The sequence below is a fragment of the Antedon mediterranea genome, chromosome 2 (genome assembly GCF_964355755.1).
Source record: "Antedon mediterranea chromosome 2, ecAntMedi1.1, whole genome shotgun sequence".
Classification (NCBI taxonomy): Eukaryota; Metazoa; Echinodermata; class Crinoidea; order Comatulida; family Antedonidae; genus Antedon; species Antedon mediterranea.
This window is the reverse complement of record NC_092671.1, coordinates 27,193,825-27,210,567: the sequence shown is the minus strand read 5'-3', so window position 1 is coordinate 27,210,567 and position 16,743 is coordinate 27,193,825. Positions and strand designations below refer to the sequence as shown.

General features: G+C 35.3%; 1 protein-coding gene across 1 annotated transcript in view; it reads right to left on the bottom strand.

Moving 5' to 3' along the window:
- Positions 1-3,461: 3,461 nt before the first annotated feature.
- LOC140040820 (uncharacterized) overlaps positions 3,462-16,743 on the bottom strand; it is a 159,407-nt gene continuing 146,125 nt past the window's right edge. The window contains exons 16-19 of the mRNA XM_072087044.1: positions 10,232-10,503; positions 7,485-7,615; positions 7,187-7,360; positions 3,462-4,481 (exon numbers count right to left, since the gene is read on the bottom strand). Of these exons, the coding sequence (XP_071943145.1) occupies positions 4,326-4,481; positions 7,187-7,360; positions 7,485-7,615; positions 10,232-10,503 (733 nt within the window). The 3' untranslated portion in view covers positions 3,462-4,325. The remainder of the gene's footprint in view (positions 4,482-7,186; positions 7,361-7,484; positions 7,616-10,231; positions 10,504-16,743) is intronic.

The window sequence follows — 16,743 nt, the reverse complement described above, 5'->3', positions numbered from 1 at the left end:
TATTAAATACCTTAGTTAATTTTCACTTAATGATATTTTGGGAATAAGTATGATATAAAAAGTTTATACAGTTATACCAATGATAAAGTATATTAACTATAATGTGCAACTGCCAATCAGATGAATTTGGTAAAACCAGCACAAGCTATATCAAGGACCTCAGAAGGTGTTGTAGTGGTTCAATTACCTGAAAATGGTCACATCAATTTGAGTACAGTTAAAATCTTGATAATCTGATTGGCAGTTGCAAACCACCATTATTAGAGAGTTTTCAAAAAGATGAAAAAGCCACAGTCATTACACAGTCATTTTGTAAGTGCTCATGTCTAATTCTTTTAGATTTTTCTTTGGGTTGTAGACAGAAACAAATTCACCATTCAAAACGTAAGAAAACCATTTGAAATGGAAGGCTTGAACTCAAATGTTACAATTAGCATTTAGTTTGTGATAACTAATCTACAGTAGCCCGAATAGTTAGCCTTAAAACACTACCCTTCACACACGTATTGTACATGCTATAGTAATGTCTTTAAGCCTCATTAACAACAAAAGCTAATTGACATTATGACCTCTCATCATACATATTTGCTATCAAAAACTCCCTATTAACAATTTCAAAACTTAATTCCTAATATATTGCTATGCATAATATTATTTATGGCAAAATGGACAGTTACAAAAACAAATTACTGAGTTTATAAAACAGTTATTCAGTTAAGGGAAAAGCCATTTCAAGGTGATAAAATATGTAGACCACTTAATCACAGAAATGAAAATTCATTCTCTCATATCCATTCCATTATTCTGCATCCCCAATCTAAATTATTTGGTCTCAATTATGTGAAAATATACGCGTCTTAGAATTTAAAAAAAACATTTTATCATCTTTCTCACAATGCACATACTATCTAAAATGTTGCATCAAAAAATCAATTGAATAAATACAGTGTTCCCCATGGAACTACCGACAGAGCATATTTAAGTATAATTATTTTATTTTTAATAATTTATAAATCCCATTATACATTCATCTCTTGAAACAAAATCTACCAAAACAAAGTTTCAAACTTTTGGCCCAAAAACTACTTCTTCAAAACACACAAATATAAAATGTGATCTTGTTTCCTTGATTACAAATAGTTATACAAATAACAATAAGATTATAAAGTATACAGAACCTACACGAGTATTTACAATCTTTTTTTAATTATTACGGTAGACTTGTACCTGTTTACGTAGTAAAAACTGGACATTTATCGGAAGCCACAATTTATTCCCTATCACCGTTTCAACTACTCTCTCTATTGCTAGTAACATTATTCATACAGCTTAAAAAACATCTTTTGTGACCGTAAGTTTATTGTAAGAATATATACAACCTTTATTTCTGCTATACAAATTCTTTTATCAAAGAAAAAAGTGTTACAAAGGACAAGAAAAAAAAATCATTTTTAAGTAAGTCAAAATAGATTTTAAAGAAACACATTTTAACGTTGATTTCTTTAATGTATTGCTTCTCTAATTATTTACCTAACTATTTAATCAGCTTCTTTATAAAATTTCAATCAAAAATACAGCCTCAATTAATTATAAATTTACAGCAACAACATGAATTAGTTAAAAATTAAATGAAAGAAATATTATATCATTGGTCATCAGTATTATATTATTATAACATGTAAGGTGCAATAAAGGTCTTTGTTGAAATAAAAGTCCAAAAATTGGACTGGTCAAATATGTACAAGAAAAATAGATAATTAATGTTAATATTGGAAAGTCTAGGCTGCAGGTGAAGACTAGTCTAGACTGTAGGAGAAGACTAATCTAGACTGTAGGGAGTAAAGAGGAGTAAAGACTAGCCTAGACTACAGGTAAAAACTAGCCTAGACTACAGGTAAAAACTAGTCTAGACTGCAGAAGAAGACCAGTCTAGACTGCTGAACATCTGGTAAATAAATGAAATACTAGTGTAGACTGCAGGTGAAAACTTGTCTAGACTGCAGGCGAAGACTAGTCTAGACTGCAGGCGAAGACTAGTCTAGACTGCAGGCGAAGACTAGTCTAGACTGCAGGCGAAGACTAGTCTAGACTGCAGGCGAAGACTAGTCTAGACTGCAGGCGAAGACTAGTCTAGACTGCAGGCGAAGACTAGTCTAGACTGCAGGCGAAGACTAGTCTAGACTGCAGGCGAAGACTAGTCTAGACTGCAGGCGAAGACTAGTCTAGACTGCAGGCGAAGACTAGTCTAGACTGCAGGCGAAGACTAGTCTAGACTGCAGGCGAAGACTAGTCTAGACTGCAGGCGAAGACTAGTCTAGACTGCAGGCGAAGACTAGTCTAGACTGCAGGCGAAGACTAGTCTAGACTGCAGGCGAAGACTAGTCTAGACTGCAGGCGAAGACTAGTCTAGACTGCAGGCGAAGACTAGTCTAGACTGCAGGCGAAGACTAGTCTAGACTGCAGGCGAAGACTAGTCTATACTGCAGGCGAAGACTAGTCTATACTGCAGGCGAAGACTAGTCTATACTGCAGGCGAAGACTAGTCTAGACTGCAGGCGAAGACTAGTCTAGACTGCAGGCGAAGACTAGTCTAGACTGCAGGCGAAGACTAGTCTAGACTGCAGGCGAAGACTAGTCTAGACTGCAGGCGAAGACTAGTCTAGACTGCAGGCGAAGACTAGTCTAGACTGCAGGCGAAGACTAGTCTAGACTGCAGGCGAAGACTAGTCTAGACTGCAGGCGAAGACTAGTCTAGACTGCAGGTGAAGACTAGTCTAGACTGCAGGTGAAGATTAGTCTAGACTGCAGGTGAAGATTAGTCTAGACTGCAGGTGAAGATTAGTCTAGACTGCAGGTGAAGACTAATCTAGACTGCAGGTGAAGATTAATCTAGACTGCAGGTGAAGATTAATCTAGACTGCAGGTGAAGATTAGTCTAGACTGCAGGTGAAGATTAGTCTAGACTGCAGGTGAAGATTAGTCTAGACTGCAGGTGAAGACTAGTCTAGACTGCAGGTGAAGACTAGTCTAGACTGCAGGTGAAGACTAGTCTAGACTGCAGGTGAAGACTAGTCTAGACTGCAGGTGAAGATTAGTCTAGACTGCAGGTGAAGATTAGTCTAGACTGCAGGTGAAGACTAGTCTAGACTGCAGGTGAAGACTAGTCTAGACTGCAGGTGAAGATTAGTCTAGACTGCAGGTGAAGATTAGTCTAGACTGCAGGTGAAGATTAGTCTAGACTGCAGGTGAAGATTAGTCTAGACTGCAGGTGAAGATTAGTCTAGACTGCAGGTGAAGATTAGTCTAGACTGCAGGTGAAGATTAGTCTAGACTGCAGGTGAAGACTAGTCTAGACTGCAGGTGAAGATTAGTCTAGACTGCAGGTGAAGATTAGTCTAGACTGCAGGTGAAGATTAGTCTAGACTGCAGGTGAAGATTAGTCTAGACTGCAGGTGAAGATTAGTCTAGACTGCAGGTGAAGACTAGTCTAGACTGCAGGTGAAGATTAGTCTAGACTGCAGGTGAAGATTAGTCTAGACTGCAGGTGAAGATTAGTCTAGACTGCAGGTGAAGACTAGTCTAGACTGCAGGTGAAGATTAGTCTAGACTAAAGGTGAAGATTAGTCTAGACTAAAGGTTATAAGACTAAATCCTAGAATATCTAAAAGTGGTCCAAAACTAAATGGTACATCTGCAAAGATACAATTTTAAGAATAAAGTTTAAGAATAATTTTCATGAAGAGAAAAAAAATCCAATAATAAATTCAAAATAATTATCAAATAATCAGTTTAGAATTTGAAATATAAAAACTATTCTATAAACTGGCTGTTTTTATAACTGAGTATTTACTTCTAAAGATAGATTCTTGTATTTAAAAATGTTAGAAATTTTAGGAATATATAATTGTTATGGATCATGTTAATATAGAAGTGGATGTCCTAGTACAATTGTGAACAGTTAAACCTCCAATTGTGAACAGGTAAACCTCCAATTGTGAATACCTCTTGTAACAGGACATCTCCACAAACAGACATTCATCAAAAAATATATAAATCACAAACTCTAATCACTGTATTTGGTCTCATAAGTAAACATTTAGTGAAACTGTTCACTAAAGCATGCTACCTTACACAGGCAGACACTTTTTTTGTGTCATCAACTGCACTTAAAACTAACGAGAAGTTTCCTGTTTTAAAAAATGTTTCACTATTTGTTTAAAGACAAAAAAATAGTGACACAAAATTCAAATAACCTATTATACAAAAAAATTTGGAATATTTCAAATTAAAAAGAAATACAAGAAATTAATTTGTATTGAATAATTCTATTTTGATTTAAACTTTGCTGCTTTTCTCTGCTCCTTCTCCCTCGCTTTGGCTTCTTTTTCTGCTGATTTCTTTTCTTTCTCTATGATTGCTTTCATCTCTTTTATTTTCTTCTTAAAGGTAGCCTTGTCTGCATTATTATTCACACCTAGAGCCTATGAACAAAGCATAACAAAATATTTTAATGTAAAGCAAATATAAGCTGTAATTTAGTCCTCAATTCAAATTTGTTTTTGTAATTGTATATGGTAAAAATATATCCAGTTTTCAAAGAACCTATCTGTAAATTTTGCATTGAAAATACTGTATCGGAAATACAGGGTCATAAGGTCACACTGGGCGATGCCATTTGACAGTTCCATATCTAAACTAGAAAGGAAAAGTATTAATATCATAGAGAAATAAGTTTCTCCACGATATTACTATAGAGATATCTGTACATAGAGAATTTGGCAGGTTGCAATAACTAATGTTAAAATTATCTTAACATACCTTAACCACATGGATAGTAAAGCCTTTGGCACAAATGAAAATAAGTTTGCTTAGTATGTATTTGAACTTATAAACTTTGTGTTTTATTTTGCATGTTCCTCTCACTCTCAGGTGTATGTGCTTATTTATACTAAACTTGTAAGCTAGAAAATAAGATTCACTCACTGAAGATGGTAATAGCACTATTGAATCATTTCTGCTTTAAAGCTCTGTCTACATTACCAAATTTAAAAATATGATCCCAGATATGGACACGATGATGGGCACATCACACTTTTTGTCTACTACTAGTGTAGACAGAGCTCTAAATTAAATGTGGTTTAATTATCGTGTTCCTCTCATTTACCTCCGCCAAGGAGGTATATGTAATTGATCGCGTGTGTTTGTTACTTGGCCAAATTGAAAATTGGCCAAGTATGCTGATTGGTGCAGTTTGTGTGCGTGTGTGTGTGTGTGTGTTTGTTTGTCATCACTCTAGCGCTCACAATTTGATTCGAATGACTCCTAATTACTACCATACATGTTTCCTGGTGCAAGGACGACGCTGCCCAATTTTGGTTAAGATCCAGACCACGGTCCCAATTCTGGACCACTTTTTAGAATTATTTTTAGACCTGCTAGTGTTAAAAGATAGGACAGAATTATTCAAAAGCCGGCGAGCAGTCTTAAATTAACAAGTAAACTTAAATTGCATTTTCTCGACAACTACTTGTCCAAAAAACTTCATTTTAGTACAAGAGGCAAGAGTTATAATGAAGCTATTGTTAGTTGAAAGACTGGTTACATAACCTTTACACCAAACTCATATACACATGATTGTAGTGAAATTAGCCTGAATCACACAGCATTAAGACACACACTTTTGGTGAAAATCGGGTCAAGATCTGGAGGCCAATTTTAATTTGGCCAAGTATCGCGCATGCGCTATGTGCGAGGGCTAGTTTGTTACTTGGCAAAAAGAATTTTGCCAAGTATAGTATTTATTTTGTTTGTTTGTATTTTTGTTTGTTTGTTAGCACGATAGCGCCTACAGTTTTCAAGTTATTATTCAGAATTTTTGGGTGTAGATAGGTATATACTTTCAGACCATGCCTATTGAAAATCAACAAAATTGGTTTATTAATAACTTCACAAATAACAAAAATTATATTATTTTCAGACCGGCTAGTTTTCAAAAGCCGGTGAGCAGTTTTAAAGTAACACGTAAACTGAAATTACATTTTCTCGAGAACTACTTGTCCAAAAAACCTCATTTTTGGACAAGAGGCAAGGGTTATAATTTGTGATTTGTAATTTTAAAACAAAAGTTGATTCAATGTACCGGCTTTTTCATACGAGTAGTTTTAAAAAACCTATTTCTTTTAAAATTCACCCGTTTGTTTTTGGCGTTGCTGTTCTATTGTTATTCAAATTAAACTATTGTTAGTTGATAATTAGTTTTTTTGGTACCAGTGTGTGTCCTTCCTTATTTCTGTACATAAGGTATATACTTACAGAACATGCCTATTGATTTTCAGGTAAATTGATATATTGTTTGTCACAAAAGCTTATCTTCCGTACGATATATTAAATAGCACGCATTCTGTCTTCTTTTAACATGGACATATTCTTTGATATGGACCAAAACATTAGTCGCCTGGTCAAGCGGTTAAGCTTACTACATGGGTTAAGGCAGAGGCACCGCAAATCGGCACAGCTTCAAGACACTCCTCGATCATTATCCTGGTCCATCTTGATTTTAGAAAGGTCATTGTTGCAATGCCGGAATTGTTTGTATCAAAAATTATTTACACAAATTATTAACCCCAGCAGGATTTTAACAATGTAAAGCTAATACCTAAAGCAAAAAAATGTATCTTTCAACATGCTCCGAGTCAGTGGATATATTTTGCCAAGTACTTCACTCAGTTTCTGAGTGCTTTCATTTGTTTGTTTGTTAGCAGGATTACTCAAAAAGTAATTACAAGATCTTTACCAAAATGAATATACAGATAGATATGTGGTCAATGACCATTCCATTAAATTTTGGGACCATGGTCCCAATTCTGGACCACTTTTTAGTATACTTTTCAGACCTGCTAGTGTTAAAAGATAGGACAGAATTAAAGTAACAGGTAAACTAAAATTGCACTTTCCCGAGAACTACTTGTCCAAAAAACTTCATTTTTGTACAAGAGGCAAGAGTTATAATTTGTGATTACAGTATTTCAGTATTTACAGTAGGCGGAGGTATGCACTCTCAGAGTGGCTTTCTAGTTGTGTATGTTCTTTACAATAAACTTTCAAGCTAGAAAATTAAATAAATTTTCCAAACAAACCTAAGCAATAGCAACAAATAAAACAAAACTTGTTTCAAATTCCAAATTACCTTTAATTTAGCTGTGTCCAATTGTAACAGAGCAGGACCAGTGATATTATGTGCCATAAACTCAGTAATGTATTCTTCAAGATCATTACCCAGGAGCCACTGGGACACATGCGTTGTATCCCATTCTGTGATTGGTCGATCTTGAATGTGATGAGGTTTTCTTGGAGGTTCAGTCTATCAAATGTGTTAAATGTAATAAAATGTGTTATTACATAATAAAAACTATACCATAACATTTTCTTGTAAATAGGCCTATTGTTAAATCACTTTCCTTTTAAAAGATTTTAACATATGTTACCTCAATTCCAGCTGAAATTGTATATTTGTTTTTTGATTTGCCCTTTCCCTTTCCACCTTTAGCAGTTCCTGGCATCCACGAAAGCAGATCATCTTCAGATGATGATTTGCCTGAGAACAAATTTGAAAAGCCTGAAAAAGAAAATCGCAGATCAGTCATGAGAAACACAAAATCATCTTGACTGTTGCTCAATCATGTATTAATTCAAGATAGAAAATAAAATATAGGTTAAATATTAAGATTACAAGAGTTTAAAGAAGTCTTAAGTTTTGTATCAATCAATGTCTTCTTCAAACTATTATTAAAGTAAATGCAAATTATTTGCTGACATTGGCGGCAAAAGAACAATTTGAGATGATTACTGGTGAGTTATTGCTTGCCACAGATCAGCAAAACCTTGGGCAACAGACAGACAAAATCCTGAACATTTTAAATATATAAATAATAGTTTTATCAATGAGTTATATATTTCTTTAAATGTGTGAATGAATAAAACATGTAATAATTGTTGTCATACTTTATATTGTATTATGAAATATGAACAATTTTGTTGCACATAATTATGTGGCCTTTGAAATGTAAAGGTGGTGTTGTTGAGGTGCAATCACCAGAATGAAATTGTAAATTAAACTCTAGAGGGCAGCAAATTATGTCTTGTGAAGAAAAAATCCTTGCTTTTTTCTCTTGGCGATGACGGCGCTATAACATTTTATCTCCGCATTTTCATTCCCAAGAAGAGAGAGCGCCTTCTGGTTACTATGCTTTATTACTTGAAATAGAGGAAGAGCACAAAAGTAGGAAATACCTATGAAAATCATTTGCTCTAAACTTAATCAAATCAACATTTATTTATTTGTATCAATGACAGCGACACTTGGCAGCCTATACAGTTTTCTAAAAGTAACTGCTGGTTAGTCAAATTGGTCATACCTATCCCGACATATATTAGTTTTGCTCGTCCAATTTCTAGGCCATCTTATTGAAGATCGATATTATTAGCGTCCATGGTACTGCAGAAAACGCACTAGCGTAGCCTTTCTGAACGTTCATTATTCCGGCGCGCGTTGTCAAAAACATAATTTTTCATCTTAATGCAGGATGTCTGTACGTTTGTGTGTTTGTTTGTTCGTTATACAAATTGTTGTTACTGCACGTAACCTTACATTTGGGGTATCAAAATGACCACAATTGTACCGAGAAAGTTCTAAACTATATTTGAACATCCGCCATCTAGGATCCAAGTTAGGGGTCAAAATGTGGTCAGAATGGCCCACTTTTGATGTTTGTTCGTTATACAAATTTCTGTGTCTGCATATAATCATACATAATATGGGGTATCAAAATGATCGCAATTGTACCGAGAAGGTTTTAAACTACATTTCAAAAAGTCCAGAGATTTGGTGGAAGATGGCCTTCACAGGATTTTCTTAGGCTAGGAGTAGTAGGCTATCAAATTGACCAGAATTGTGGTAGGAAAATGTTAAAGTATTTTAATTATCCCTCGAAAGGGGCTGGGAGTTTGGGGTGGGGATGTATAGGTTATCACCATGACTGAAACTGTACTGGGAATGTTTTAAACTAAATTTGAAAACTTCCACTGAGGGATTATGGGTTGAGAGTGATGGTTCTTTGTAATTTGTACTGGAACCGTCTTAAACACATCACCCAGTATCTGGGGCGTGTTGGGAGGGAGGAATGAAGTAGCCTATATGATTGGAATTGTACTACATTTGAACTTTCCATGGGAGGAGTTAAGGTTTGTTGATTGTGGCTGGGATGGTTAGAGGAGAAAGAAGACTGGGGACTGCAGTATCAAAATTAGATATTTTAATTATCAGTCAATATGACACCTATTCATTTACACAGTTTACACAACGTACTTAAACTATAGGCCTATCATAGCTATGTATACCCCTCTGTAATAAATTACCATTCCTAACAAATAGAGTAGCATATGGTCTACATGAATATTCTAGTACAGTATGTTTAGATTTAAGAAACCATGTATAATTAATAAGAACAATCAGGAACATTCCAGAAGTGCTATTAATAGAAACTGTAATCCAATAGAATAAGAAGTATAACGAACGATCTAGAAGGATAGGAACATCTTGTATATAAAGGGATGTAAAACTATTGTAAGGTTGTTGGATATTAGAGGTTCGATATTCGATTGTAAAAGTTATGTGAAGCTGTTGCTTAAAGTGCTTACTGGATTTTTGAAAGTTGAAGTTGATTGAAATTAAAGCTTTGTTTTTGAGTTATTTTAAAACTTTGTGGATTTTTTGTGTATACTTTTATGTCACAAGATAGTTCCTAAAGTATTTTCAACCGCTCAGAAACATACGTAAAGGGAGTTTGTGACACCCTCTCATTTTGAAGCCAAAGTTGAATTCAATTTGTCCTGCACTGGGAAGAATTTGTTTTTAAAAAAGGGTGTGTGGTTTTATTGAAGAAGGGTGGAGGTTGGTGAGTATATGGAGATACTGGCATACTGAGAAGGCTTTAAACACATTTTGAAACCCACCCTGGGGCTGGTATAATTGCTAGTATCCAATATAAGTACTGTGTGTGTGAACTCGCTTAACCCCGATATAACTCCAATAGGTTTCAGAATGTAACATTTGACAAGCGTAGTTTCATGTTCAAGACGTGTATTTTGTTTGCTCATCGATGATCGCCAGACTATTGTGCATGTCTGTGGGTGATAGAGAAAAGAGCATGTAAACATAAAGTTCCTAAAATACCTTTTCCAGACTTTGGAGAGGTTGGTGAAACTGTCAAACTTTCAAATGAACTTCTAGAGTAGTTAGCTGATGGTGATGAAATGTTTGGGCTCCATGATGATGATATGGATGATTGGTTTAAATTTGGATTGCTGTCAGACAAAGGCTTGGAAGATACAAGCGTAATACCACTCTCACTTGAATCTGATGGCGCAGTCGTTCTGAGAAGCGGCATAGAGGGCGGTAGACTTGCAGTTGATGATCGGTCTGAAGAGATTGCATCTGATTTTTCTCTGTAAATTAAATAATATAAGATTTAAAATGAATCCATGGGTGTTTATTCGAATAAATATGGTATTTCTTTTCACTGTTCATTTTTATCCTGTGACCTACCTTTCAAATAAAGCTTTTAGCCAAAGTACAACGTCAACTATAAACTAGATTTAATTCATCACTATGACATATTATAGGTTATATATGCATTGATTTAAATAAAGATAATTAATTGATTGAAGATATATTGATTGATTGATTTTCTCAGAATCTTTAGTTATTTATAATATATGATAGGATCTTGCTAACGCAAATACAATAGCCGGTATTATAATCCGATCAAAGATCCTTCTGCATATATAATGTCATAAACCACATTTGTGTTTTTATCTAGATTTCATTATAAATCATGTGTATAATCTATACACTAAGAAATACAATTGAACAAAAAATATGGATAATTAAAAAAAATCTTATTTCGTTTTGTTTCCCAAGGTGAGATTCGAACTCGGTACCTTGAATGCTATAGACACGAGCAAAGACCACCGAGCCATACACAACTGACTAAAAGTTATGGAAAGATTCCTCCGTGTATTTACTATGCAGTAACCACTTTGGTGCAGATAGATTATTACATACCGCAATGAATTATAATGTTTTACTATGATGACATCTTTAAAAATTTTTTATAATGATGCACTGTCAAACTATATACTTTTAACTTTAATATATGAACTTCTTAAGGAAGAAAGTTAATGTTAAGTTTGTTATTTCAGCCTAAGAAAATGTTATAATTTGTTTAATTGTCGAAATAAATTTTTTTCAATTTAATATGCCATTAATGATGACTTAATCAACTTTTGTTCTCCGAATTTCATAATAAATCATACATATGATACATACACTTCAAGAAAATGAAATAAAAAATAGGTGTTCCCGAGCATTATAACGATATATATTAATTTTAAAATTTTGCATATTTTCACCATTTTGTTAACTTACACGTGCGTAGCCTGTCACTTTTGACGTGCTCGTATAACGCTGTTTCGCGTTGAAAAGTGAATAAAATATGATATTATTAAAGAAAGGTTATACAACAGTAATCGGACAAAAACAGTGCGCATTAATATTTGATGCGCAGTGCACATGCACAAATCTGCGCACTCATAGCAATTTTTCAAACGCTTAAAATTGCCTGAAACGTACTCTAATTTCATCGAAAATAAATTCTGACAATTTTGAACATTTTAAGCGCGTATACGCATGCTTTATATGCGCTACGCACGTAATTGTATTGCCATATGATGAAATATAACCTGAAATTTATGAGAACCAAATTTTGTTTAAAAGTGATTCATGCTTGTGAAGATATGATTACAAACGTGATTTCGTTAAATCGTGCGTAGACCGCGTAATGTTTGATTGCGCACCGTGAAAACATAACCACATCGATTCCTGGCCATAAGGAATATACTCTAAAAAATTGACTTAGTTAGATGAAACTGATGCCAAGATAATTCACGGACAAAATAGTGCTAAGGAAAGAATAAAGATCCTGACAGAATCAAGAGGTTATATGCATGATAATGCATATAACCTAATTATAGTGATAATCTTCATTAAGTATTTAAACTGACAATACACTTTTTCTGGTTCATTTTCTCTGACATTACTAATTACTATTGTTAGATATAGCAATTTTAATTAATCTTTTTTACATACTTTGAGGTACTTGGAAAATCTAAGATTTAACTTCAAAGCATCTGGAATAATGAAAATTGATGATAACCTTGAGGATTACATGAAATGCATTTTCTTCAATCAGCCAAATGTCAATATTGAATATTCATCAAAAAGAGCATTATAGAATAACAAAACTGTTTCAGGGTATTAAAAAACATTTGTTTGGTAGATTGCATGTTATGTTTATATTTATATTCATTATGCTGATTAAACTCAAAAGATGGGTAGAGTTTATGAATTCAAAAGATGATTAGATACATATAACTCAAATGATGGGTAATCACAATGAAACTCAAAAAGGTTGTATATAACTTAAAAGATGGGTAGAGTTTGTATGACTTCAACATTTGATTAGATTGTCCACGACTCAAAAGATGGGTAAACTTAATGCGACTCCAAAAGAGGATTAGGCAGTCTATGACTCAAAAGATGGGTAGAGTTTATATGACTCAAAAGATGGGTAGAGTTTATATGACTCCAAAAATGATTAGATTGTATGCAACTCAAAACACTCTTGGGATTAAATGTTTATTCATTCTTTAATGATTAAAACAGACATCAAGCTGTTTGTTGTTTTTTACAGGATGTGTTTTGGTTCCCTTGTGAACAAATTGATACTACTGTATATATTGTCATGTGCCTATAGTCAAATTAAATGGTTCAAGTGAAAACACAATTTGTATGTCATATTTTTCTGTTGTTCTTTACAACAGCTTAATGTCTCATCCGCAAGATGGTACACTATCTACATGTATTCCAACCGGCTAGAAGAACACATGGATACATACTGTATTTTAAATTTACATCATTTTGCTGACGCTTTTTTTGTGAGTCAGTTTGAGCTTATAACACTATTAAACAGATAGTGCTAAAACCTTTACAGTGATTCGTCATAAAGTATTTGCACAGATGATATATCTGTACCTATTGGGGTTAAAACAAAGGTTTATTGGTATGGCAATGTTATGTTATGTTTTCAATATGTTATAGATACTGAAACTAGAGACAGATGTAAATACAAATAAAGACTGTTATTTTATTCAGCTCAAAAAGTCGTGTCTCCATAACAACTTCGTGTCTCTCGTCCGCCCTCTATATCTTCTAGAAGATCATATTAATTATTTAGTACAATAATGTAACATCCCTCTTCTTAAGGAAAAGTTGCGGTTATGCATAAGTGGATATTATAATAATAAAGAGTTTAATATTATTATGTTGTCTGTGGTCATTATTGTTATTGTTATTATTGTCATTATGTAGAGTATGGTTATCAACACTAAAGTCTCAAACCGATAATAACTCACGAACAGTCATTGTTCATTAAACGTTTTCAAACAGTTCCCTATGAAAATTAACTTTCTCTCTAAACAGTTCTGTAACACAACTATTTACAAACGTGAAGTATCATGGATGCTTATCTTGTAGTTTATTCCATGATGTGGTCCTTGAATTTCTCTGGCATAGTGTGGGTTCGTTTAGGTCTCGTTTGCTGGGTTGGTATGATGTTTGTCTTTTGTTTCCCAGTTATTTGTGGTGTGATCGCTTGTTTTTCACTAGGTTGTTTTCTCAGGGTGCTAGTTGGTGTAGGTCGTATGTTTATTCGATCTCGCTGGTATTGTACACCTTCTGGTGTTATTACTGTGTAGTTGCGGTCGGAGGTGCATTGAACAACTTTGGCTGGTTGCCACATACCTTTTGGTGCTTTCTGGAACCTGCATTCCTTGCCGACTTGAAGTGGTGGTGGTTCAGCATGATATTGAGCGTATGCTTCTGTGCGATGTGCTTTAGCTTGGATATGATTGTTGTTTCTCTGCGTTGGGAAGTTTATGCTTGGTACAGAGTTCTTGACTTTCCTGTTGAACATTAATGTATATGGTGATGGAATGTCTGATGATATGGGGGTATCTCTCAATGCGACAAGAATTTCATTTAAACTCTTTTCGCCTTTCTCTGATTTCTTTAGCATGCCTTTGAGTGTTTGCATGCTTCGTTCAGCTCTCCCATTTGCTTGTTGGTGGTGTGGAGCGCTTGTTCTGTGGATGATTTCGTGGTTGTTGCAGAATGCTTGCAGTGTTTCACTTGTAAGCTGCGATCCATTGTCTGAAATGATTGTAGTGGGATTTCCAAACAGTGAGAATATGGTTTCGAGCTTGTTGATGACTGTATTGCTTGTCGTGTTTATCATTTGGTTTGCCCATATGTATCATGTGAAGTAGTCAACTGTTAATAGGTATTGCTTTCCTTCAAATTCAAACAGGTCGATTGCAATAATTTCCATAGCTTCAGATGTATGAATGGGTTTTACTGGTAGTTTTGATTGGCTTCTTTGGTGGGTTTGACATGCATCACAATTGTTTATGATACGTTCTATGTCTGCGTTAATTCCTGGCCAGTATACTGATTGTCTGGCTCTCAGTCTGGTCTTCTCAGTTCCTTGGTGTTGTTTGTGGAGTATGTTTAGGATTCTTGGTCTCATCTATTTTGGTATGATGATTCTGGAGCCTTTGAGAATTATACCATCGTGTATCGCTAGTTCGTATCTATGTTGCCAATACGCATGTGTAGTTTCGTTACACTGGTTTTTTTCGTTTGGCCAGCCATTCAGTATAATTTTGCTGAGTTCTTGTAGCATGTTGTCTGCTGCGGTTGCTTCTTTTATTTTATCTAAGACGAATAATTTCGTATCAGTCAGTTCGTTAATCTGGACATCAAGATCAGGAATTTGAAATGTTCTCTGATTAGTGTCTATGCAGCGCGAGAGGCAGTCTGCTATCGGGACTTCTTTGCCTGGTACATATTTGATTGTGCCTTTGTAATCCTGCATTTGCAGCATCAGTCGTTGGAGTCTGCTTGAAATTTTTGAGATGTCCTTCTTGGCGATGTCTTCTAATGGTTTGTGATCAGAGCAGATTGTGAATTCGCGTCCAAACACATAATATCTGAAGTGTTTTATGGCCCTTATGACAGCTAGTGCTTCTCTCTCAATGTTACTGTAATTTTTCTCTGCAGGAGCGATTTTGATGCGTAATGTATTGGTTTATCTTGTTGCATGAGCACTGCTCATAGGCCTTTCATGCTTGCATCACATTGGATTGTGATCTCTTTCCTGGCATCAAAATAAGTGAGGACTGGAGTGTTTATGATGGCGTCTTTTATGTTGTCGAGCGCTTTGTCATGGCTCGGTGTCCATTCATATACTGCATCCTTCTGTAGGAGCTTCCTTATAGGCTCTGTTAGATGGCTCAGCTTCGCAAACTTGGACAGATATTGTACTAGTCCCAAGAGCGATTGCAATTCCTGTTTGTTGGCAGGTGCTTTTAGGTTCTGTATTGCTGTTACCTTTGCTGGATCGGGTGCAATTCCTTCTTTGCTGAGTACATGTCCTTGCTTGACGTTTCGCTTGTTAATTTGGCACTTATCAGGGTTTAGTTTGATGTTTTCCTTTCTACATGCTTTCATGACATCTTGTATGGCCTTCTCATGTTCATTACTGGTTTTGGCTGCTATTAAGATATCATCTTTGATGCAGAAGACATTAGGAATATTGCCAAATATGCAATCTAGGTCCACTTGGAAAACGTCTTGTGCAGATATCAGTCCGAACGGTAGTCTTGTGAAACAAAATCTCCCGTAAATTGTACTGAATGTTGTCAATAGTTGTGATCTGTTGGTAAGTGGTATATTCCAATACCCGCTTCGGAGGTCTAGCGTTGAAAAGTATTTCGCCTCGCGCAGATCTGGGAGTATGTCATCTAAGGTTTTCGCGTAGTAGTGTGGTCTTTTCACAGCCTTATTGAGGTCATGAGGATCCAAACAAATACGGAGTGTTCCGTTCGGTTTTGTTACGAGTACGATGTTACTGACCCAGTCCGTTGGTTCTCGCACTTCCTTTATGATTCCTAGGTCAGTTAATCTGTTTAGCTCATTGCGTAGCGGTATCTTCAGTGCCTCTGGCGTTCTTCGGGCTGGCTTTATGGTTGGTTGCGCATCTTGTGTTAGTTCGATATCGTATTCATTCTGGATTTTTCCTACTCCTTTGAATGTCTCGTGATTTTCTTTAATGAGTTGCTCTTTTGTTGTGATGTTTTCACACTTCAATATCAAAGTTTGTGCAACAGTTTTGCTCTTTCTCACATGGGTATCGGACAATGTTTAGCTTGCAGCATAAATCATGGCTGATCAAGTTGTTACCTTTCTCGGTTATGATAAACTCCACATTGTTCAATTTCATCCGATTGTGTTCAACACTACGTGCTGAAGCTTTGCCAAGGCTTTTGATTGGTATGTTTCCATAGCCTGTGAGGTTTACTGGCGATTTCTCAGTTTGATGACGGGGACCAAATAGAGCTCTGTATGTGCTGTGATTTAGTATATTTTTCGCGGCACCTGTGTCAACTTTCGCTTTAAGGCGTATGCTCTGTTGGTGGTCGGTTCTAACTATTATGACAGCGTATTTTACACCTCTGGTTGATCTGCTTTCGCATGTATCAATGTTAATCACGTCAAGGTCAAACCCG